At 41.4% G+C, this 25,767-nt stretch overlaps 2 protein-coding genes across 5 annotated transcripts in view; one reads left to right on the forward strand and one right to left on the reverse strand.

Annotated features, from left to right (window-relative positions):
- Cfap52 (cilia and flagella associated protein 52) overlaps positions 1 to 7,007 on the reverse strand; it is a 57,404-nt gene extending 50,397 nt beyond the window's left edge. For both annotated transcript variants that reach the window (XM_029557501.1, XM_008855735.2), the window contains exon 1: positions 6,871 to 7,007. In XM_029557501.1, the coding sequence (XP_029413361.1) occupies positions 6,871 to 6,940 (70 nt within the window). In that variant the 5' untranslated portion in view covers positions 6,941 to 7,007. The remainder of the gene's footprint in view (positions 1 to 6,870) is intronic.
- Positions 7,008 to 7,494: 487 nt separating this feature from the next.
- Stx8 (syntaxin 8) overlaps positions 7,495 to 25,767 on the forward strand; it is a 277,290-nt gene continuing 259,017 nt past the window's right edge. The window contains exons 1-3 of one of the 3 annotated variants that reach the window (XM_029557503.1): positions 7,495 to 7,795; positions 11,796 to 11,878; positions 16,966 to 17,060. In XM_029557503.1, coding sequence (XP_029413363.1) covers positions 11,867 to 11,878; positions 16,966 to 17,060 — 107 coding nt within the window. In that variant the 5' untranslated portion in view covers positions 7,495 to 7,795; positions 11,796 to 11,866. Of the gene's footprint in view, positions 7,796 to 11,795; positions 11,896 to 16,965; positions 17,061 to 25,767 lie in introns of all 3 variants that reach the window. The other 2 variants (XM_029557502.1, XM_008855736.2) reach the window with 2 other exon arrangements.

Genomic DNA, 25,767 nt, shown 5'->3' on the forward strand with positions numbered 1-25,767 from the left:
ACACACACACACACACACACACACACACAATTTAAAAATTAAACGAACAAAACATTGTAATAGATATTACAGAACTGCCCTTTGAGGGGGGTACATTGAGATAGAGTCTCACGCGGTAGAACTCACTGTCTAGTCTAGGCTGGCCTTGAACTCAAAGCATTCCTCCCATGTCAGGACTACATTACAGGCATGAACCGCAAACTTTCCTTTTCACTTTAAAAAAGATTTATCTTTTATTCATGTGTTTGTGTGTCTGTCACATGTGTGTGGGTGCACAGTAAGCACTTCACCCAATGAGTCACCCACCTCCTGGAACTGGTCTTTGTAAAGTTTGTAAATCTATACTTCTAGCAACTACAGATGAAAGCTAGTTATTCTTACCTTACTAAGTACTATTCATACCTTTAGCCTCTGACAATTTGAGGAGTAAAAATAACATTTTTCAACTTCCTTAGCAAATAGCCATTTATGTTTATGTTTTATTATCTATCTAGCTATCCATATTCATTTCAGGGGTTGAGTCACTTTTTTTTTTTTGAGACAGAGTTTCCTTGGAGCCTCAACTGGCTGGAACTTACTGTGTAGACCAGGCTGGGATCAAAAGTGCGCACCACCACACCTGCCTACTAAAAGAGTCAGATTATACATGTTCTAGACTCTTTGGACCATATGGTTTCTGTTAGCTACTCATCTTTGCTAGTGCAGTGTGAAAGCAGCCACAGACAGCACCTAAACAAAGGACATGGCTGGGTTCCGATAAAACTTTATTTACAAAAACAGACAAATCTGGCCTATAGACTTTTGCAGATTCCTATCTATTTTTGTTGCTGCTGGTGTTTTCAATTTCTAAGAACTCTTTGCATAGTGGAAAACCAGTTGAATGTGACCAAACTTTCAATACTTGCAAGCTTGTTTTTATTGTCAACACACTTCTATGTGTTCTGCTTACATAATAAATTAATGTCAAAATACAGTACCCAGGAGTGTCAAGTCCAGTTACATATGTGCATCGTCACCTTCAAATTCAGGTTTAAAAATGTAACACTGTGATGAGCTCTGGTATCACCATGATAAAATGGACTTTGCTTTCACTCTGATTTAATTCCATGAGACCTCTAAACTCCATCACCCAGCATTGAAGGCCTCTGAACTCAAACCCCAGCCTTCTTTTCCTACGTTTTCCTTCCAGTCCTCAACACTGAAACTTCAACAAAATATTTGTCATTCACTAAACAAGCCCCACAGTCACTAGTTTTCCTTTTTCCTCTCCAATTCCTGCTACTCAAAGCTCTGGACCTCAGCCTCAGTCACTGATTCCTATCCAATTTTAAAGGCTAATTGAATTTAAAGAGGTCATTACTTCCTGGACTTCTGTGATGCCTGAAATAAAATCTTTCTCTCATAGATTGCAGAGATAGATCAGTGGTTACGAGCACATACTGCTCTTACAGAGGACCCAGGTTTGATTCCCAGCACCCACTTCAGGTGGCTCACAACCACCTGTAACTTTAGCTCTAGGAGATCCTATGCCCTTTTCTGGCCACCATTAGTACTTGCACCCACATGCACACACCCACACAGAGACACACATACAGATATACATAATTTTTTAAAAAATCTTAAAAAACATCTTGGGCCAGAGAGATGGCTCGATTGTTAAGAGCACTGGCTGTTCTGGAAGAGAATCTGGGTTCGATTCCCAGCACCCACCCACTTGGTGGCTAACAACCGTCCTTAACTCCGGTTTCAGGGGATCTGACCTCTGCCACACTGCATGACACAGGTGCACTTACTTACATGCAGACAATACACTCATACACATAAAATAAAAATAATTTAAAAAACCCATCTATCTCTCTCATGGACCTAACAGACATCTTTCAATTATTCCACCCAAGCACCAAAGAATACACTTTCTACTCAGCACTCCATGGAACTTTTTCAAAAATTGATCACATACCAGGCCACAAAACAAACCTCAACAAATTTAAAAAAAATTGAAATAATTCCATGCATTCTATTGGACCACAATGCAATAAAGCTCAAAATCAACACTGGACAAAGCCCTAGTCACTACATGAACTCAGGGCAATTAAACAACACACTCCTAAACCATGAGTGGGTCAAAGAAGAAATTAAGAAAGAAATAAAAGAATTTCTGGAAGTCAACAAAAAGGACAATACAACACACCACAACCTCTGGGACACATTAAAAGCAGTCCTAAGAGGGAAGTTTATAGCTCTAAGTGCCTACATTAAAAAATTAGAATGAGCCCAAATAAATTACCTAACACTACAACTCAAGGCACTGGAAAGGCAAGAACAAATGAAACCCAAACCCAGCAGAAGAGAAGAAATAACAAAAATCAGAGCAGAAGTTAATGAAATAGAAACAAAGAAAACAATACAAAGAATCAATGAATCTAAGAGCTGGTTCTTTGAAAAGCTAAACAAGATAGACCCTTAGTCCAGTTAACCAAAAAAACAAAACAAAACAAAACAAAACAAAAAAACAGAAAGAGCAAATCCAAATCAACAAAATTAGAGATGAAAGGGGAAACAGCACAAAAGACACCCAAAAGATCCAGACCATTATAAAGGAATATTTTATTTTATTTTTTTAATAAATAATTTATTGAGAATTTCATACATGCATATAAGGAATCCATGCCCATTCCCTTCCTATACTCTACTAAACTTGAAAATCTAAAAGAAATGGATGGATATCTAAAATCATGGGCACCACCAAAGTTAAACAGAAGAGATCAATGGTTTAGACAAATTCTCAAAGTTTAATAAAGCTTTGTTAATTCTCTTTTCTGAGAGATTGATCTATTGGTATTTTTTCTGTGCTATAACAAAACATCTCACTCAGGATAATTTACAAGGTAAACAAGTTTACTCATGTTACAATTTTGGAAGCTGAAATTCTAAAATAATACAATGAGACAAGGAAGACAGGAAGCTAGAGAGACTCAGAGGCCAGGCTTGCTCTTCTCTAACAACACACTCTAGCAGGTACTAACGAGGGTCCTATGAGAACTTTATTACTCTCTTCTAAAGGCAGGGTCCCCAGTAACCTGTACTTCCACTAGCTCCCACCACTTAAAATTCCATCACCTTAACACTGCCATCCTTGGGACCCAACTTCCAGCACACAAGCCTTTGGTGAACATACACCACAGCATAAATAAATAAAATGTAAAGGAGCCTTTTAAAGTAAACATTTTTCACTAAAGAAAACTCAGTAGCTTTTTCTTAATCAAATAACCACACCCATTTGGCTCTAGTCAAGATTAATAGGTAGAACAATACCACACCATAGATGTCTACTACTCACTTTTATCCAGTCTATGTATCCTGAAAGGTAGTCACTGTTTTGACTTCTGTTCCTATAGGTCGAGTCCTTATTTTGGACCTCTACCTGATTGATGCAGTATGTACTCTTTTGTGTCTGCCTTTCTTTTTATGAAACAGGGTCTCATTATGCATCCCCAGCTGGCCTGGAACTTGCTATGTAGACCAGGCTGGCTTTGCACTCACAGAAATCTGCTTGCCTCTGTTTTCTGAAGAACTGGGGTTTAAGACGTACACCACTATGCCCGGTTGTCTGACTTCTTAAAAATGTATTCTTAATTAATTTATTTTTATTTTATGTGTATGAATGTTTTGCCTGCATGTATGTAAGTGCACTCATGCATGCAATACCTACTGAGGCCAGATCCTCTGGAACTGGAATTATAGCAGTGGTTAGCTGCCATATGGGTGCTGGTAACTAGACCCTGATCCTCTGCAAGAGCAGCCAGTGCTTTTAACCACTGAGTCATCTCTCTAGTCCTTATTCTAAATTCTTAATAAGAAGACATTATTTAACTACATTATGATATATCTATGCAAAAGGATATATTAATTATTAAATTAAAACTATGACTATATTTTTTAGGATTTTAAATTTTTATTTTTATTTTATATGAATAAGTGTTTGCCTGCATGTATGTATGTGCACCAGGTGTATGCCTGGTGCCCATGGAGGCCAGAGAGGGCATGGGATCCCCTGGAACTGAAGTTAAAGACAGTTGTGAGCTATCATATAGATGCTGGGAACTGAACCTGGGTCCTCTGTGAGAGCAGCAAGTGCTGTGCCATCTCTCCAGCCTCAGAATTGTTACTTTTAATTTTTTTCTCTCTGTCTCTGTTTCTCTAACTCTATCTCTATCTCTCTCTATCTCTCTGTGTCTCAACAGGGTTTTGCATAGGCCAGGCTTGCCTTAAACTAGCTATGTGGTGGAGGATGATCTTTAACTTTTGATCTTCTTGCCTTTACTTTCTCAGTTCTGGAATTACAGGCATGCATCACCATGGGGTTTATGCCATGCTGAAGGGCCAAACCTAGGGTCTTGTGCATGTCAGATAAGCACTCTACCAATTGAGCTACATCCCTAGTATTCCACCCCTGCCCCCGAGTATTAAGGATTGAACCTCGGACTTCTCTCATGGCAAGCATCTTCATTCCTTCATGAGGCTAGCTTTGTTAGGTTTGAATATATTTATTTCTACTTTGTTATTTATGTTTATTTGTAAGGAAAGGTTTACATGGTAGTTAAGTGAAACAAATTATGGTTATCAAGGAATACACAGAACATGAATTGACCTTTATTTTTCTTACAATTTATTTGTGTGTGTGTGTGTGTGTGTGTGTGTGTATTTGTGTGTCTGTGCCATGGCACATGTGTGGAGGTCAGAGGACAACTTGCAGGAGTTAGTTCTGGCCTTCTACCCTGTTGTTCCTGGGGATGGAACTCAGGTTGTCAGGCTTGGAAGCACATGCCTTTAACCTCTGAGCCAACTTGCCGGCCCCAGTTGACCCTCATTTTAAAAATGTATATTTAAACTGGGCGTGGTGGCACATGTTTTTAATCCCAGCACTCGGGAGGCAGAGCTAGGTGGATCTCTGTGAGTTCAAGGCCAGCCTGGTCTACATAGTGAGTTTTAGGCCAGCTGCGGCTACAGAAAGACCCTGTCTAAAAAAGACAAATATATATATAAAGATAGATAGATAGATGATAGATAGACAACAAACAAATAAATAAAAATAATGGAATTTAGCCGCTGATTTTTCTTTCAGTTTTCTAGTTTTCTTTTTCTTTAAAAATATTTTTATTATTTTTATGTGTATGAGTGTATTGCCTGCATGTAATGTAAGCATACCTATGTCATAAAAAGTCAGATGAAGGCATTGAATCCCCTGGAACTGGAGTTAAAGACAGTTGTTAGTCACCATGTGGGTGCTGGGAATCAAACCTGGGTCTTCTGCAAGACCAACCAGTACTCTTAACCTCTGACCCATCTCTCCAGCCCCAATTTTCCTAGTTTTCTAAATTCTTCTTAAGTGTGGTTATATATTTAGTCCTGTTATCAGCCCAAAGCATGCTATTTGACATATTATGGTTCTAAATAAATGTTTACCTGACTAGTCATCTATTTGAACCATCTAAACTGTGAAAATCTTTAATAATCATCATGGAAGGCATGGAATGTAATTTACTATGGACTTACTCTAAGAGCTCCACAAAACAGCCTGATTTAAGTGGCAGAGTTTTCTGTCTCTCTACACTGACTCACCAGAGAGTCTTTGCAGCTCACTGGGAGTCACCCCATCCCTTTCAATGATCTGGGTGGGTAAATCTCTGAAGATGGTCCTGGCTCAGATACAGGAAGTGCTGGTCTTCTGTTAGAGCATTATAGTACAACAAAGACCAGAGCTAAGGACTACAGTGTACTTCAGTCTTAAGTCAGTGGGTCTGGAGAGATGGCTCAACCGCTAAGAGCCCTGGCTGCTCTTGCAGAGGACTCAAGTTTGATTCCCAGCACCCACATGATGGCTAACATCTGTCCTAACTGCAGTTCCAGAGGATCCAACGCCCTCTTCTGGCCTCGGTGGGCACTGTTCGACATGATTGTTCGACATGATCACACTTACATGCAGGCAAAACTCTCATACACATAAAATAAAAAAAAATAATAGAAAAACTTCAGTCAGTGATTGCTCTGCATCAACCTTTACAATTTTAAAGCTTTTCAGGCATCGCCACAGGATTTGAAAAGATTGATTTTTCTAAAATTTAATTCACTACTTTTTCTCAGCTCCACAAACTAACCAACCAACCACAGACATCACAGCATTTTTCTCTCAATGTTCACCACCACAGTCTCAATTAAAAAGTGAGCATTACCACCCCCCCCACCCCCGGCCTGGGTCTGCAGGGTTTCTCCCTTAGCGCTCCCCTTGCCCCTTCCTCTTTCATCTCGGCCTTAAATCTTGTCTTTTAGATCTCTTATTTCTGACTACAGGACTCAGAGCACCCCATAGAGCCGCTGCAAGAACACGCGCTCCCTCCCAGTCCTCTCTCTACCACAGATCAGCTAGGAGTTAGGAAAGGTTGTTAGTGGGTCCAGGAGCGGGTGCAGACAGCATCCGATGGTTACCCAGGGGCCTAGATCCTTGCAGGCTGCATGGGGCCCAGCGCTGTGTGTAAGTGTGTGTGTGTGTGTGTGTGTGTGTGTGTGTGTGTGAGTGTGTGTGAGAGAGAGAGAGAGAGAGAGAGAGAGAGAGAGAGAGAGAGAGAGAGAGAGAGGTAACTCGTGCGGCTCAACCGCTGAGGAACTTTTGGTTGGTCCTTTTTGGATCTGGCGCGTTATCTGAGCTGTTAGAACCACCCCACTCCCTGAGGCTCTGAACAAGGTCAAGACCCTCCAGGACCCCGGGGTTGGCTGGCCTGGCCCGGCTGCTCCCACTGTTCCCTCTGGCTCTCAGGGCGAACATCTCACTGTCCCCGGGGACCTGCAAGTCGTGGATGCTCCGGGCCTCACCATTAAAGCCGATCACAGCATCAAGCTCCAGCTCGGCCACGTTGGTCTCGGGTGAAATTTGTACATCCATAGCGGAGCCTCAGCTCTTTCACTTCTTAGCTCAAGGGTGCAGCGTCTCCTGGTCGTTATGGTAACTGGTGCACGCATGCGCGCTAGGTTTACGCCAGAGCAGAAACAGCCTCCGGTGTTGGAGTTGAGTTACCCTTTGCAAAGGCAGGCAGAGTTTCCTAATTATTTTTTCAATAACGTCTCTAGAAACTTGGGGGAGGGGCACTAAAAGCGCGGATAACCCCCCCCCTTATAAAGTTTGTGACTTTTGTTTTTGGTAGCTATATAGTTACCTAATGCCATTTTAAAAATAATTGAACCCAGAGAATTACCTCTGATGAATGAATAGGCTGCTATAAAATAGCATTGAATCGATAGCTCCTTACATTCTTTGTTTGAAACAGAGTAAAAGAATTTAAAGAAATCTTTTAAAAGTTTATTAAGGTAGGCAACTATTTTAAAATTATTTATGTATGTATTTTCTGCTTCTGCCTTACAAGTGCTGAGATTACAGGCCTGAGCCACCACACCCGGCTTGTTTTGTTGTTTTTGAAATCGCAAATTTTTAAAAGAATTCGGAGTCCCTGGAAAAGACTTTGATTCTGTTCAACATTTTAACAATTTTCCTAGTGCCCAGAACTTCGCGTGTCTTAGTGGAAATCGATAGTTGCAACCTATTGTTCACTAGGAGGGCACTTCGGGCGACCGTGGGGGCGCGGTCTTGAGGCCCCGGGGCAAGCATTCACTTTGCAAACTCAAGGCTGTGGTCGCGTTTGGAACCGCGGGGAGTGAGCCGATCGGGCCGCCGTAGTCAGCTGCTGCGAGCAGGAAGTGTCCAAGGAGCGGGCGGAGACTGCAGGATGGCCCCGGACCCCTGGTGAGCCCCGGGTGGAAGTGGCGGTCGCGGAGAGACCTGGGGTGCGGCCGGGGCTTCTAGGGACGCCCAGAGACCCTGGGCCGGTGCTGTGCTGGAACCTGGTGCCTTTCGGGATGAGGAAAGTGGCAGCGAGGACCCTCCCCCTGTCCGGGACTCGGGCTCCATCCCGCCGCCCTGTGCTGACCCTGGTGGTCTGGGAGGACACGGGGGACCTGGGCGGTGGGGATGCAATAATCCCAGATCTCCTCCCACCTCTGCGGGGCTTCTCCCAGGGATTTCCCGCCCATGCTGTTGTGGTTGTCTGGTGCAGACTTCCCTGGACTCCTGTAAAAGTAGGATAGAAATAAAGACTTCACGGTCGCCAGTTAGTGAATAGTTAGCTGGACGTTGATGCTGTGGGCCCTTCAAAGAAGAATTTCCGGAAATCTGGCGGGGGGGCGGGGTGGAATTTGCACTTGCTATAAGGCGTCCTACTCTTAACTGCGTCAGTATCATGAAGACTTTTGTCAGCAAGAACTGCAGAAAATAACTGAGAAAGGCCGTTTAGCAATTAAGTCCCAAGGGCAGAATGATGAAAGTTACAAGCTCTGATTCCAAAGAACAAATTGCTATACTTCACAGTCTTGACCTTCCTGCTTACTAATTTGTAACATGTAGTTCTAGTTAGAGTATATGTCTATATTGGTGTCTCTAGTACAGTTTATAATTGTTTAAGTTACAGACAGTTTGAATATTTGGACGGCGGATCAAAGTCAGAGTTAGGGATACCTGGGATCTAGGGTATTTGGGCCAATTGCTGCATGTTTCTGTTTTTGTTTTTTGAGACAGCATCTCATGTAGCTCAGGTTGGCCTTGAACTCCCTATGTAACAGAGGGTGGCCTCAAACTCCTGACTGACTTTTTCTTCTATCTCCCAAGAGCTGGGATTATCGTCCTGTGTCACTCTGCCTAGCCAGTTGCCAAATTTAACACTATTTTTCCCCCATCTAATTTTATCAACTGTATACACCTCGTCTGGTAGAAAACTTAGGGAATACAGATTGTTTGTAATAAAGAAAATAGATAGCGTCCTTATCATTTGGAAATATCCATTGTTGACTTCTTTTCAGTGAATTTATTCTCATCTCTTACTACTTGGATTTTCAAAATGAAGCATTTCTCTATGTCATTAAGTCTTCTTGGAAAACGTGATTTTATGGTGCATATTACAATTTATTTTAGGTTTAAGCATAGTGGTACCAGGTGCAAAGCCCTGTGTTTGGTCTCCATAAGAGAAGAAACTTTTCAACTATCAAGTGAGAAAAGCCACTGAGTCAGACAGTTACGACTAAAGTTAAGAAGTTCAGAGGCATCAGTGTCTCCTCTGCCCTCAAGTTCTCTGCATAGAAGTATCTCCTCCTGTAACTCTAGTCTCAGTAGACTGCCATGGCAGACTCTGCAGAAACTGATTTCTACCAATCTCTCCTGTTTGAGCTGTACGCCTTGTACCAGGACTACCACTTGGCAGAGCATGCCAGGCATGTCTTCTTCGTTTCATTGTTGCTTTTGCCACATGCTTCCACGGTGTTTAAAATTTGCTTTAATCTGGAAGGTAGCCCAAGATGTCCCTTTGTGGTCCAAGGCATATGAGTGCCTCTGTTAGCAATAATTTCTCCTACCTCATAACTCTAGAAGTACTTAATTTAGATCCCATATTGATAGGATTTTGTTAGGGATTTAATTTTTTTTTTATGTGTACAAGTGTTATACTTGTATATGTGTATGTGCAGCTGTGTCATGCAGTACCAGTGGAGGACAGAAGAGGGCATCAGACCCCCTGGAACTGGAGTTGGGGAGGGTTGTTAGCCCCCCATGTGGGTACTGGGCTTCAAACCCTGGTCTTCTACAAGAACAGCCAGTGCTCTTAATAGTTGAGCCATCTCTCCAGCCCCTTTGTTAGGGATTTTATATTTGATCCGAGATCACAGAGCAGACTGAAGCACCTCTCTTCATAGATGACAGTATGGAGGCAAACAGCTAAAAGTGTGGGAAAGCTGGGGCTTTCCTTATTACCCCTCTGTTTTCTTAATTATGCATTGTTTTGAATCATTGCTCTTTTTATGCACATTCATCTGAATATAGTAAACAGTGGGTACTGATGTATATATGAGTCTAGGGTTAGTAGATGAGACTGCTTCTGGAAGTGCTTATGAAGTTAATAATGTCAAGAGGCTGGAGAGAATGGCTCAGTGGTTAAGAGCATTGGCTGCTCTTGAAGAGGATCCAGGTTCAGTTCCCGGCACTCACGTGGCTGCTAAAAACTGTCCTTAACTCCAGTTCTGGGGGATCCGATGCCTTCTTCTGGCCTGTGCAGGCATTGTATGTATGTAGTGCACTTACATACATGCAGGCAAAATGTTTATACACATCAAATAAATTAAGAAAAACAATGTCAAGGTCTCAGTGTGGGACCTGGCTCAGGTCAAGAATTCAAGTTTTGGCCATTGCTGCAGTCACTGTAGTGGGATTCCCAATAATTGGAGCACAGGTATAAGCTATCTGTGGAAGTCTAAAGATTAGTGCTAGGTAAGTACTATACCACTGAGCCACGTCCCCAGCCCAAGCTGGAAGATTTTTCCTTTTTATTTTTTTGTAGTGCTAGGGATTGTACCCAGTGCCTTACATAGCTAGACATGTGCTTTACTACTGAGCTATACCCCTAGTCCTTTTTTAAGTTTTAATTTGAGACAGAGTTTTGCTAAGCTGCCTTGAATTTGCTGTATAGCTTAGACTGCCTTGAGGTCAGGATTCTCTTGCCTCAGCCTCAGAGTAGCTGGAATTATAGATAGGCATGTTCCACCATGTCCAGCAATGCAAGATTCTTAAGAAATAGTTTCCTAAGCACAGAACAGTTTTCCATCTTGTAATTGAAAGTCTTTGCAAACACATAGTCACATGAACACAGAGCCTCTGCATTTTAGGAGCAAACTGGCATGAGGAATAAGATGTGCATGCACACAGTATTTTCTGGAAAACAGGAAGTGAACATTCAGTAATAAGGCCAAATCTAGGTGCTGCTTGGTGTTCATTTGAATCTGTGAAAGCCCTCAACACTATTGGATGGCAAGTAGAAGACCAGTCAGTGTTTTGAGAGAACTCTGGCAGGCTTAGGGGTCAGTCAGGCTTCAATGTTTTGCTGCAGATGCAGTTACTGCTGTTCCCTGCAGAATGGATCTACATGGCAGCTCTCCCTAGGCCTCAGTGTCTTCTGTCTGAAACAGCACCTCCCTTATTACTATCACCTTATCCCATCTTTCTTAGTATACATCAACACCTGACATACTGTATATTTATTTGTTGTGTGCCATTCTCCCTTCACTGGAAGGTATACCTCTTGAAAGGTGTACTTTGTCCGTTTTGTTTAGTGACTAGAACCAGTGTTAAGCTTAGCACAGGTTCTCCAGGAGTATTTGCTGAGTGTTTTACGAAGTATTGAATGTGGAGCTTGGCATAGTCTTGCATGTCTATAATCCTAGCACTCAGGAGACTAAGATTAGAGAATCATGAGTTGAAGGCCAGCCTGGACTACAAAGGGAGATCCAATCTCAAAAATAAGTGAACAGAGAACAAGTCAAAGGAACGAATACAAATGCTCAATCATGTGCATAATAGCTTGGTGCTTAAGAGCCCAGGCTCTGGGCCAGGCAGCCTTGATTTGCTGTTGGCCATAGAACAAGTAAGCTCTGCCTCTTTGTACCTGATTTCCTCCTGTCAAGATGGAGATAGTAATGGTTCCCTCCCCCTAGGGTTCTTGTGTTGATTAAGTGAGTTGTTATCATAGAAGCATTGAATGGCTGGGGCACATAGGAAGCATGGTCAAGGTCATCACATGTTGCCATCCCAAGTCCTGCTTGTCACTCTCCCCTTCGCTTTGGTCTTGTGACCACAATGAAAAACAATGCAGGAATTTCTTTTAAAGAACCCAAAACAACATTTTTCTCTTTCTGTGTCTTTGATACAGGTTCTCCACATACGATTCTACTTGTCAAATTGCCCAAGAAATTGCTGAGAAAATTCAACAACGCAATCAGTATGAAAGAAGAGGTGAGAAGGCACCTAAGGTAATAACAGGACACGATTAGTGCCTACAGTGATCTCAGTGTTTGAGCTTTGAGGGAGGTCTGAATGTCTAGACCAGAGACTGTGTGTGTGTGTGTGTGTGTGTGTGTGTGTGTGTGTGTGTGTGTAGAGAGGAGAGTGTGTGTGTGTGTGTGTGTGTGTGTGTGTGTGTGTGTGTGTGTGTCTGTGTCTGTGTCTGTGTGTATGTGTGTGTGTGTGAATCTTTGAAGTCTTTGAAGTGTATTTTAGTATTTTGTCAGTATCTAATTTATTTGGTAGGTATAAGTCCCTTCTAAGATATAAAATAGAAGGCTGAGTGTGGTGGTGCACACCTTTCATCCCTTTAATCCCAGTGCTCTGGAGGCAGAGACAAGCAAATCTCTGTGAGTTTGAGGTCAGCCTGATCTACATGGTTAGTTCCAGGCCAACCAGAGATACATAGTGAGACCCTGTCTCAAAAACAAAAACAAAACACCAAAAAGATATGAAATAGGGTCTGTTTCACTCACTGAATTTTTACACAACTGTGTTCCTTACTTTCTCTGTAACACTGTTCACACTGTTGATATCTGCTTGCATCAAACTCTGTGTGTGTGTGTGTGTGTGTGTGTGTGTGTATGTGATGTGTATACATATTTATGTGTGTGGGTGTCCATGTGGAGGCCAGAGGTTGATGAGTGGTGTCTTCCTCTAATTGTTCTCCACCTTATTATTTATTTATTTTTATTTTATGTGTATGAGTGTTTTGTGTGCATGTATCTAAGTGTCCCCGTGTTATGCAATGCCTATGGAGGTCAGAAAAGGGCATCCAGTTCCCCTGGAACTGGAGTTACAAACAGTTGTTAGCTGCCATGTGAGTGCTGGGAATTGAACCTGGGTATTCTGAAAGAGTAATCGGAGCTCTTAACTGCTGAGCCATCTCTCCAGCCCCCCTTGTATTTTTTTAAATATTTATTATTTTTATATTATGTGTATGAATGTATTGCCTGAATGTAAGTGCACCAGTATTGTGCAGTACTGGAGGAGGTCAGAAGAGGGTATCAGATCCCTTGGAACTGGAGTTATGGATGATTATTAGCCATGTGGGTGCTGGGAACCAAACCCAGATCCCTGCAAGAGCAGCTGTGCTCTTAACCAATGAGCCATCTCTCTAGCCCTAACCCCTTGTATTTTTTTATAATGATTTTTTTGTTGTTCAATTATTTTGGCTACATAGGGAGATCCTCTATCAAAAGCAAACAAACAAGAAACCAAAGGAAAGAGTGCAAATGCTTTGTCACATACCCACTGTGCTACGTGTCCCCTTTATTGTGCACAGTCATCATTTTTTTTTATTTTTCCTTTCAGAGTAAATTCCAATACCCGTGCACTCACATACATGTGGGCATAACACTCATGCACATAAAAATAAAAATAATAAAACTAAAATATTAAATTTTTTTCTTTTTAAGTTAGTGTCTTGCTATGTAGTCTAGACTGGCCTGGAATTTGCCATGTAGTCCAGGCTAATCTTAAACCATGACCCTCCTGTTTCCACCTCCTGAGCTCTGGGATTACAGGTATTTGCCACCATGTCTGGCATTTCAGGAATATTTTGTGAAACATCATTCAAAAAATTGTGTTTTGTGTCTTAATTACTATTGCTTCTCCAGTAACAAAATTCTAAATGGATTTTGAATAGATGTGCAGTGTTTTTATGAATTTAGTAACAGAAAGTCTTGCTTTTTTATAATACATACTATTTGCTTTTTAGTCATACTTTCAGCAGTACTCACTGCACAGTTACATATGCTATGGACTGGGCTACATATTTTTTGATATTTTGTTGATATTATTATTGCTTTTTTTTTTTGATGCCCAGGCTGGCCTAAAACTCCCTTTGTAGCTCAGGCTGGCTTTGGAATCCTTTTCCTCCTGCCTCTACCTCACAAGTGCTAGGATGATAGACGTGATCCACCATGCCTGGCTTGATCACTGTACTGAATTCTCCACTCTGTTTTGTAGTCTTTCAGTTGATTCTTTGTGTGTGTGTGTGTGTGTGTGTGTGTGTGTGTGTGTGTGTGCATGTAATATATATACTTGTTCATGTTTGCATGCACTTGCATGTGGAAGCCAGAGATTGACGTCTATATCTTTCTCAATTGCTGCCCACCTTATATTTTTGAGACAGGGTCTCTCACTGAGCCGGGAGCTCACTGGTTTGGGTAGACTAGCTGTGTAGCAAGCACCACAGGTCTTCCTGTCTCCACCTCCCCAGCACTAGGGTTACCACTGTGCCTGGCTTTTTACATGGGTGCTGGGGATCTGAACTCAGGTCCTTAAACTTACTCAGCAAGTACTCTACTAACTGAGCCATCTCCTCAGTCCTCAGTTGATTTTCTTAATGTTCCCAAGCTAATTATTCTCAATCTGCAAATAATACTTTCATCCCCCCTTCTGCTTTTTTTTTCTTTTTTTGAGGCAGGATCTCACTGTATAGTACTGACTTGACTGGAACTTACTATGTAGTCCAGGCTGGCCTCGATCTCACAGAAATCTGCCTGCCTCTGCCTCGAGTGCTGGGATTAAAGGCATGTGCTACCATGCCTGACTGCTTTCATTTTCTTTTGAATCCTTACATCTTCCTTTAATCTGACCTATTCTTTTAGTCAGAACTAGATCAAAGTAAAATGTTATAGTTCAGGCACTAGTGTCCTTTTCTTAGTTTTTCTTTCTGTTTTGTTTTTAATTTCCTTCATACTGTATGAATCATTTATTTATTTTTAATCATTAATACCAGGAGTTCTAGTTTTAGGTTTTCTAGCATCATATTTTTTCTTAAATTGCTAGAATAAATCCTACTTCATAATAGTATATCGTCCTTTTTAGTGTAAATCTGATTTTGCTAATGTTTTAAGGGAGTTTTTGTGATCCTAAGTGGGATTGTTGTGCAGTTTCCTTTCTTCAGTTAGTGCTTATGTCTAGGGTTGTGCTAGCTATAGTATAAATTCGATTTTTCTTTTTTTCTGTGCTCAGGAAGTTTCTGTTAATTATAATGTTTTTCTTGCTATCAAAGATTATTGTGTTTTGAAATTTTAAGAAACCCCACTACTTAGAAGTGATTACCTTTGACATTATAGTGTATTTAATTCCTGTACTAATTTTTTATTTTGGGTGACATCATTTTATGACATGACAGGAACATTTTATTACATCTGTATGTGTGTGTGTGTGTGTGTATGTGTGTGTATACTCACTGCCATGGCACACATGGAGAAGTCAGAGGATAACTTGTAGGAGTTTGTTCTTTCCTTCTACTATGAAGTTTCTGGGGACTGAATCCAGGCTTGTGGCAAGTGCCTTTGTCCTGTAAGCCATCTCTCCAGCCCTGGTTTCTTTCAACAGTTGGGGATACCTACAGTAAGAAGTTGAGAGTCGAGTCATACTTTAAAACTTAATACTTTTAAAGAGTTTAGTGTGTGTGTGTGTGTGTGTGTGTGTGTGTGCAGGTATGCCAGTTCATGCCAAAGCATGCATGTGGAGGTCAGAGGACAACTCATGAGAGGCAGTTCTCTCCTACCACTTTATGGGATCTGGGAATTAAACCCAGGTCATCAGGCCTGTGTGCAAGTGCCCCAACCTGTGAAGCGTCTTGCCAGCTCTGAGTCATACTTTTTTTAAAAAAAGATTTATTTTATTTATGTGTATGTGTGTTTATGCCATGTGTGGGTGGGTGCCCACAGAGGCCAGAAGAGGGTGTCAGATCCCTAAGAACTGGAGCTATGGGTGGTTGTTAGCCACCATGTGGGTGCTGGGAATCAAACCTGGCTCCTCTGCAAGAGCAGCCAGTGCTCTTAACTGCTGAGCCTTCTCTCTAGCCCCCCGAGTCATACTTTTAATGGCTTTATAATTTCATTTCTTCGGTGCTTTTGGTATTTAACTTTGTAAACTCTTCATTGGCCTGGTGTGTGTGTGTGTGTGTGTGCGCGCGCACTATGCTTTTTTAAAATTTTGTTTTGTTTTTTTGAGATGGGCCTCCCTTTGTTGCCCAAGCTGACCTTGAGTTCCTAGGTACAAGTGATCCTTGTGTCCTAGCCTCACAGGTATGCTACAGGTGCAAACTACTGCACCCAGCTTGTCTTTTTTGTTTGCTTGTTTATTCTTTACTCTTTGAACACTGTGGAGCTCTGCTTCCCTTCCATTACTCATCAACACTTTGGTTTTCACAGGTATTAGAACAAAGTTAGGCTTTTCCTGTCTGCTGACACCTCGGACAGTTGCTTGATTGTGTGACCCTCCTCATTTCCTCATCAAAGGAAGGGTGTCTGCACCCGCCTAAGTTATATAACTGCTGCTTTTAACAAGGCAGGATTGAAAACTGTGATAGTCTGCCTTTTTAATGTACTTCTGATTTCATCCACGGTCGAATATGTTTTCATTTAAATGGGTACTTTTATTCACATTTGCAAATGCCAGAGAGGGTCTTTCCCCCACCTCTTCTTCATTCTTTAATGTAACACTTTAGAGCCACAGACATTTCCTCTGGGTTTTTAGAGTGATTGGAGAAAATTCACATAGTCTTGGAAAAGGAGTCATGCATGGTTAACATTCCTCTCGTGTACAAAGAACACATTCTCTAAAACATTCACGTATTTATAAATATAACAGAGTGTTCAGAGACCACTCAGGACAGTAATGGGACTTGACACCTTGTCATCTGAAGCAGAGTTGAGGGAGCTGTGGGGTTTTGCTATTGAGGGAAGACTGGGTAACACAATTTCCTGCAGGCTCCAGGCTAAATAAATAGCATCAGGAGGTAGCAGCTCAGGGGACAGAATTCCAGCTGAGCACGAATGCAAACATGAATGTCTGTGTTTCCATGTGGACCAGGTTGTCATGGGCAGGTGCAACATGGGCACAAGTTCTAGGGGGGTAGCTGGATCAGGGGACTATTGAGGATTTTACAACCTGAAGTCTGCCCTGGAAGGCTAAGTGTCTCTTATAGGTCTTGGTTGAATTAGACTGTAAAGTGACAGTTACATGATGCTGCACCCCTGGATCAGCATACTTAGGATGTATTCTTTTCTTTCCAGCTTATGGTGACAATCAGAGCTTTGTTGCAGAATCTGAAGGAAAAGATCGCCCTTTTGAAGGACTTACTGCTAAGAGCTGTGTCAACACATCAGATGTATCCATGTAAACATTTCCACCTCTTTTCTAGAGTGGGAGGAAAAACAATCTTATTTTAAGAAAGGAAAGAATCTGGGCCACCCAGATTTTTCCACAGCTTCAGAGGACTTGGTTTCCTCACTATTGCCTATAATCTTGAATTCTATTTTAACTGTCTGTTACATGTTTTACAGTGAATTTGCTGGCAAGGAAAGACCAAAAGAACTTGTTTGGGTATAGCCTTTATGGGGCAGGAAGCTAACTTATTCTGTCAGTGCTGTTTATAGAGCTGTTGCATCACTTGCCTTGAGGATGGCCAGTGACTGTTCCAACTGCAAAACTTCCATGATTATCCTGAGCAGTGATTCCTTGATGGACTTTCCAGAATTTTTTTTTAAGGCAGGGTCTCATGTAGCCCAGGCTGGCCTTGAACTCACTGTGTAGCCAAGGATAACCTTGAACTTGCCTCCATTTCCTGAGAGCTGGGATTATAGGCATGTTCTGCCACACCCAGTTTTCATGTGGTACAGAGGATGAAACTCGGCCTTGTATATGGTAGGCAGGCACTGAGCTGCATCCCCAGCCCTCACATGCTCAGTGATCCTCTTTCTGTAGAAGCTAATACCAATAGACACTACATACCCTTTTGATTTTGTTTTGTTTTAACTGTTTATGTAGGCTATTGAGATGTGACTTGTTTCCTTTATTCTTTCAGGGGCACAGATACTGTGCCTAGTTTGAGAGCTTTTAGGGGTAGAGAGTGATTGAGACTTGATTAAAGCAAACTGGGCATCTTATTAACCCCCTGCCATTTGTCAATACTGAAGCATTTTCTTGAGCTGTGTGTGGTTACACTCAAGAGCCTGAGGCAAGAGGATTGAGTGTTAAAGGCCAGCCTGGGCTATATAGTGAGTTGGAGACCAACCTGAACTACATAGTGATGAGACGTTGTCTCAAAACATACATTTTTAAAAGAAACAATGATCTATGTAGGAAAATATTATATAAACTAACCCTTTAAACCTGAGTTTATATTGCTTTGAAAAAGACCTCAGTCTGTCTTCTCTTATTTTTCTAAATTGTCTGTCATTCATGCCAAAGACCTGACTTTTGGTATTAGAAGAAATGGTTATGTCCTGGCTTTAAATGTGGAAAAATGTATGGATGCAGCTTTTTAGACAAAACAAATAGAAGGTGTTTAAAAAAACTGTTTTCTTGACTGGAGAGTTGTGGCACAGTGGTTAAGAGCATTGGCTGTTCTTTCAGATGACCCAGGTTTGATTCCCAGCACCCAGTTGGCTAACAACTGTCTGTAACTCCAGTTCCAGGGGATCCGATGCCCTCTTCTGACCTCCACAGGCATTGCTTGACATGGGTGTGCCTACCTACATGCAGGCAATGCACTCATACACATAAAACAAAAATAATAAATAAAATACATTTAAAAACCTCACGATTTTCTCCAAAATGAAACATTTTATGTTAGCAGGAAGGTTGGTGTAGGTTAGTTGCATGATCTTCCAGATGTTCAATTATTAATCTACTAAGCTTTCAAATAAAAGTTTAATTTTAGTAAACAATTGAGGCCTTCTTTTCAACACAATTGGAATATTCTGGTACACTTAGTTTGTAATTCTACCCTCCACCTGGTATCATTTGTTACTGTCCCATTAGTCTGTTGCATAAAGAGCTTTTATTTCATCCAATCAACAAGTCTTAATCCACAGACCTCTAGCGGTTATAGATGGATGGGGCTAGTTGCTCTTTTTTCTGGAGTCAGTGCTGGAAGTTTGCCTATGAGGCCAAGTTACAGGCTCATTTTAGAGTAACCCAGAGCACATACATTAGAAAGGGGACTAAATATTGTCTCATGGTGTATCAGTACCTGTTTACTAACTTCATTAAGACAATTAATGATAATCTTTATATATTAAAACTATAGGGCAAGAGATATATAAATCAACAACTCTGTTAATAGTTCCTGCTGGCTATTAAAGAGAATTCTAAATATACCACAGTAATAATTGGCTTCGTTTTCCTAAATACTTACAGTCTGACTATCTGTTGAAATCTGTGGGATTTTGGTTTTGTGGTGATCTCAGAATTCCTTTCCAGACTACTGAATTAAGCAATACATTATAAAAATATGTAGGGACATTAATGTGGATAATTCAGAATTTCCTAAGAAAAATGTAAAAGCTCAACTGGATTATAAAAGTTTTTTAAGAAAGTCTTTCTTTTTTTTCCCCCAAATGATTGTTCTCTTTAGAGAAGATGGCATGCAGATAATTCATCACATGGGGGAGCTCCTAAACCTGTTTTCAGGGAGGCCATTTTCTTTTGATAGAATAGAAAGGAGATAGTGGCAGGATTCTGACAGCCTTTTTGTTTGCTTGTTTTCTTGGTGCTGGGATTGAACCCAGAGCCATGGACAGACTGAGCACATGCTTCCCAGCCCTAGGCAGCCTCTTTTTAATTTTCCTTCTATTCCCCCTTTTTCCTTCCAACCTCCTTCCTCTTCTCAAACATTTTTAGTCTCTGCTAGTTTTTCTCCAGATCCAAGCTATATTGATAGCAGCTCATTAGTCCTAATCACTTCATATTATTTATGTTTGCAGTTTCTTTTCTTTTTACAAATAGGGTAAGTAGGCCAGGTCAAACCTGGCACTTCTTGTCACTGATAAATTTGGAAAGAGAATCCAGCATGGCAGCAGAGTTTTACCCTGTAGAGAGGAGTCCGTGAGAGCATTAGGAACTTACCCTGGCCCCTGTAGCTAGGAATGGAAGCGTCATGTTTATGCATACGACCTCCTGGCCCCCAAGTCAGTTGTTTAAAGCTGAATTCTATGGTAGTGAAAATAAGTTGTCACCTGTCACCCTGGCATGCCTTTAACTCGAATCCTGTTCCTGATGTAAATCATCATGAACCTTCTTAACCATCAGATGAAGCAGCATTCACTATGGTTTGTTGGGTATGCTGTATGATGTAGAAATTTTGGCCAGAAATCATTGGTAGAATGACTTTTAAATTAGTGTTGGGTAACTTTGTGTTTTGGGTGCCCTTTTTAATGTGAATGTATAAATCCTACATTTCTTTACTGTGCTGCATAATTCAGAATTTATGGTTCTTTGCTTAACACATTTGTGCATTTTTGTATTCACGGAGTTTTCCAAAAAATAGTAGGAGGTACCAGAAAGATAAGTTGTAAGAAATTTAATATTTTCTTTATAATTACATTTGTGAAGTATAGGCATGAGATGTCACATTCTTTCCTGAAAAAGTATTTATCTCTTGGCAAAGATGAATGTGAAATCACAATGAAAGTTCTGTAGTTTTTAATCCACTAGTTTGCAATTGATAATTCCTGTGTCCAGAGTGTTTAAAATTGATGGAAACATTAGTCAAGTTTTTGTTTGTTTTTGAGACCCACAGAAACATGGAACCCACCATATAGCCTAGGCTAGCCTCAAACTACTGGCAATTCTTCTGCCTCAGCCTCCTAAGTGCTGGGATTATAGGCATGAGCCACCATGCCTGGCAAAGTATTCTCTTCTAGTCACAGCTTTTTGAGATAGGAATTACAGTTAACTCGATGGTTGAAAGAAGGTGTGTGCTATGGGAGGCTGCACCAAAAAAATCCTCAGAACTGACTTAAAGCTTGTCCTTTTGTTAGCTTTTCAAAGGTAGCACCTTCATCTTTTTTAAGAGAGTGAAAACAATCTCTTTACAAAGGTGCTCAGTATTAGGCATTTAGTGCCTTATGAGAAGGTCCGTGCAGATCATTTTTAAAAATTCTTTAACTTTCTTTAACTCTGTGTTGTGGGGAAAAATGATAGGCAGATAGATGTGATGATCACTGTGTAATAAGCCTGATGACTAGGTATGAGGAGGCTATGTAGATTCTAGAAACTTCCCTGGGGCTGCAGTGGGGATGAAACAGTTTTCCAACACTGTCTATCCATGACTGCATTTTCTGTGGCATCTGGGAACATGAGAAAAGTAAGAAGATGGAGCTTGTATTTAGAGAAATTTTATGATTTATAGCCTCAAACTATAGGCTTTGGCGTTAAAATCTTGGGGTTTAGGTAGTTTTGTATGTTGTTATATTGTTGATTTGTTGTTGTTGTTGTTGTTGAGACAGGGTCTTCCTTTAGCCCTAGCTGGACTGGAACTTGCTGTGTAGATCAGGCTGGCCTCAGTCTCACAGAGATCTGCCTGTCTCTCCCTCCTGAGTTGATTGGATTAAAGTTGTATGTTACCATACTGGCTGTTTTTGTTTTCTTTGAACATCCAGTTCGTACACTGTAAACTGTAATTGGAAATTCTAAATAACTGCTTGCCCCTGTCCCTAATTTGTTTGGGGTTATTACTGGTCCATGAAATCTGGAAGCCTGGCACCCTGGTGCAGTAGGAAAAACACTGGCTTTAGAACCACGCTGAACTAAGATTGAAGACCAACCCTGCGGATGGAGACCCAAGAGCAGTTCAGCCTTCCTTGGCCTTTGTTTCATTTTCTGTAAAGTGGAACTAATCCTCTTTTGCAAGATTGTTGTGAACGTTGAGGGAAATATTTTTAAGGCACCACACAGGACTAGTCCCTTCCATGGTGGCAGTTGTTGAGGAAAGGGTAGTCACCAGGGCCAGCTTCAGTGGGTAAGAGTGCTTGCCACCAAGGCCAACAACCTGAGTTCCATCCCCAAGGCTCACATGGTAGAAGGAGAGAACCAATCCCCATAGATTGTCCTCTGACCACCATGGTTGTATTGTGGCTTGTGCACATGCACACACTCACACACAAAATAAATGTATCATAAAAACCAGTTATCAATACTCACTACTGGGTTGTTCTGACCTCCCAGAGCCCATTTAAAAACAGAAAGTGAGCCATGAAAATCTCCTGGGTTCTCAACCCTCAAACTGTCTCCTCAGAGCTCCCCGTCAATGCATGAAGTGATTGCACACTTCCATCTTCAGTGCTGCCCTTTCAAGAGGGAAGACTAAATTCTTTCTAAAAGTTTTTGATTACATGTTTATTTATTTTTTGTGTGTGTGTGTGTGTGTATGTGTGTGCATGCATGTGTGGAGGACAGAGTTCAACTTTTTGGAATTCTGTGTCTTCTACCTTGTGGATCCTGAGACTCGAGCTCAGATCGGCAGACTCTGGTGAAAGCCGTTGCCCACTGAACATCTTGCCAGCCCCAAGACAGTTCTTGAGCCTTCTATCAATTAAGAGAAAACCCAGGTGGAATAAGCCAAGCAACCTAGGGGTCCAGCAACATACCCAACACACCTGCATTTATGGAATTTTCCAAAGATATTAGGAGTTCCAGATAAACAAGCACTGTGAAAATACTTCCTAACTCCACTCTTTTTGCATTTGTGAAGTTTCCCAAAGAATCCCAGTGGGTACAAAGGTCTGACAGGTGCAGTGGAGAGGCTGAGCTTTAGCATGTGGGTAGTAGGAATTGGTCATATGAAATCACAACTTAATTTCCATGGGTTGGTTAAAATTATATATAAAATCAGCCAAGCCAGTGACAAAGTACTATGCGGTTAGTTATAATTTCCCCTTACCTGTCTCTGACTTTCCTTGGTCATTCACCAAGTTAGTGGAAGAGGAGGTCCCCAGCACTAACCGCTGATGGTGTGACTTAATTTATACTTACCTTCTTGGTCTGAGACCCAGCCTGTCAGCACTCCTTTTCTCTACTCAGTTATAACATACGTCGATATACTCACAGTATAGACCACTGACTGGATGACTTTTTGACTTGGTAATGCCTATAGATTGACAGTATACTATGCAAATGGCCCATTAATCCAGTTTCCTTCCACCTCCTCTCACTCTACCTCCTTGGCATCTGTTGTTTGAATATATTAAAATGTAAAACTAAAGAAGAAGTGATCCTATTTGGGTAGTTTTTCTAGGTTTATAGGAAGTCTCTGGGCATATTTTGAATTAGCATTATAGGCTGAAAGTCCCTTGTCAAAAATATATGGGACCAGAAATATTTTAGATTTCGAATTCTTTTGAGATTTTGGAATATTTACACATACATGATGAAACATCTTAGGTCGGTACTCAAGTGTAAGCACAAAATGCATGTTTCTTTTACATACAGCCTTAAGGTAATTTTATAGACTGTTTAAAATAATTTTGTGCATTTAACAAAATTTCATGGTTTGAATTTTCTACTTGTGGTATCATGATGATTTGCTCAAAAGTTGTAGACTTCAGAGCACTTTAGATTTTTGGATTTTTCAAAATAGCAATGCTCAGTTCATACAGTATTGTTTTAAACAGCGTTCTAAGGAGTGGTAGCAGACAGTGAGGGTAGCCCTAGGGTAAAGAAAGGCCTGAGTGTTTAGTGGGCAAGTCCAACCCACACAGTGGAGAAAGCCCTGCTGTAGAGCTTTAGCCCAGAGAGAGCTAGACCTGCCGGCAGCACTTAATTTATTGTCAGAAAATATGGGACTTGGATTAGGGGCTCTGTATGGTGTTTTATAGCATCATGTCTGATTCTGTTCTTCACTTACTGATCTACAAAATGAAATCCCCAAGTTTTACTGCCTTCCAAAGTGCTCTTTAGCATTATTTTAAATCTATAATTAGCCTCTGCTAAGTTTCAAAGTGTAGCTATAGTTTTTTTCTCCTACCAATACACTTGTTAGTTTTTGCCAAGGATTCCTCTCTCTCCCATACCCTATCCTGTCCCATCTTGCAGTTTATCATAGATGATGTTAATGGTTGGTGGTTCTCATTCCAGACATTTTTAGGCAGGCAATATGTATATATAAATATGAAGCTCTAAAAATAAATAAATGTAAAATTCTTCTGGTGGTAAAGGAACCATTTTGTAATGTGGTCTTGGATCATTTGTTCCTTTTTAACATATGATAGACTCAAACTACAAAACAGGGCTAGAGAGATGGCCAGTAGGTAAAGTGCTTGCCATGCAACATGAGGACCTGAGTTTGGATCCCTAGCACCTATGTAAAAGTCTGGCCTGTGCCTGTACTCCCAGAGTTGGGGGGTGGGGACAGGAAATGGAGACTGGTGGATTCCCTGGACTCGCTGGCCTGTCAGTCTAGCCAAAACTCTGATCTCTAGGTTTAGTGAGAGACGCCTCAAAAATCAAGTTAGAGAGCATAGAAAAATACCCCCAGAGTCAACCTCCAGCTTCCACATGCTTAGGCACAGACACAGGCAAGTGCACCTGCCCCCCACACACACATTCACACACAGAAGAAAAAACAGTTTAAAACAGTACAGTAGTCCCCCTCATACCCTAAGTTCCACTTTCTTAGAGACTGTTGCTTATATAGACTTGCAGAAATGTTCTTTGTATGCATAAATGCATGTCTGTCTGAGATTTGGGGGGTTTTTGTTGTTGTTTGTTTGTTTGCTTTGTTTTTTTGGACTTTTTGAAACAGGGTCTCCTAGTAGCCCTAGCTGGCCTGGAACTATGTAGACCAGCCTGGGCTTGAACTCACAGAGCTCTGCCTGCCTCTGCCTCCTGAGTGCTGGGATTAAAGGCGTGCACCACCACACCTGAGCATACTATTCACTAGTTAACTTGTTGCTGTTTCTCCCCCTCCCTCTATTGGTTTAACACTGCATTTTGGAGCTTATTCCCTATAAAATAATTGCTGTGAGCACTTGTAAGTACCCTGAAATGTCTTACGCCGCCATCATCAGTACAGAAGCAGCTTTCCTGCTCCCTGTCCAGTCTGTAAATCATTGCATTGCATAGATCACTAGTTCCTTGCTGGTGGCTATTTAGTGACTTCTAGTAGTTGGCTGAATAATGCTGCAGTGAACCTCTGGGCTCTGGAGTCCTTGTATGCGACCGTATAGATGTGTCTTCAGGAGTAATTCCTCTTGAAAGAATGTCCTTTTGAAGTTTTGCTAGGTATATAGAATGCAGTCTGACAGTGGTTAAACCTGCTTACTTTCCCCTCAGGAGCATAGGCAAGTGCCAGGTTCCTTAGCCTTTCCCAGACTTCTTGTTAGTTTCCTATCTAATAGGTCAAAGTGGTATCTTAGACTTTTTGTTTCTTTTACTCACATGCAACTGAATGTCTTTTCTTTTGGTTAGAGGTATTAGTGTTCCTTTTTTCTTTGCTATGCTTTGTCCTTTTGCCAACTTTTATGTCACTGTTAGTTTGTCCCTTATAATTTTGTTTTGCCGATACTTAAATGTGTATATAGTTGTCTGGGGAGATGCTTGCTGTGCAAACTTGAGAACTGGAGTTTGGCAGCCTGTACTCATGTAAAAGCTGGGCACAGTCTAGCCAGTCAGTGAACTCTGGGCTCAGTGAGAGACTCTGTCTCAAAAAATGAGGTGGATGGGACTGAAGATGTGGCTCAGCAGTTCCAAGTACTGGCTGCTCTTGCAGATGACTCAGGTTCAGTTCCCAGCACCTACATGGTGGCTAACAGTCATCTATGACTCCGATTCCAAGGGACCTGACACAGTGAGGGCATTGCACAACATGGGTGCACTCACATATAGGCAGTTAATACATTCATACACATTTTTTTTTGTTTTTAAATGAGGTGGAAAGCAATAGAGGAAGGTACCCAGTGTACACCTCTGGTCTCCAGATGCACATGCATCTGTGCACGGAAGGCATACGTCTCACCCCCATTTAATTTCCTTCCTTCCTTCCTTCCTTCCTTCCTTCCTTCCTTCCTTCCTTCCTTCCTTCCTTCCTTCCTTCC

Source organism: Nannospalax galili, unplaced genomic scaffold (assembly GCF_000622305.1).
Source record: "Nannospalax galili isolate Female #2095 unplaced genomic scaffold, S.galili_v1.0 scaffold146, whole genome shotgun sequence".
NCBI classification, from domain to species: domain Eukaryota; kingdom Metazoa; phylum Chordata; class Mammalia; order Rodentia; family Spalacidae; genus Nannospalax; species Nannospalax galili.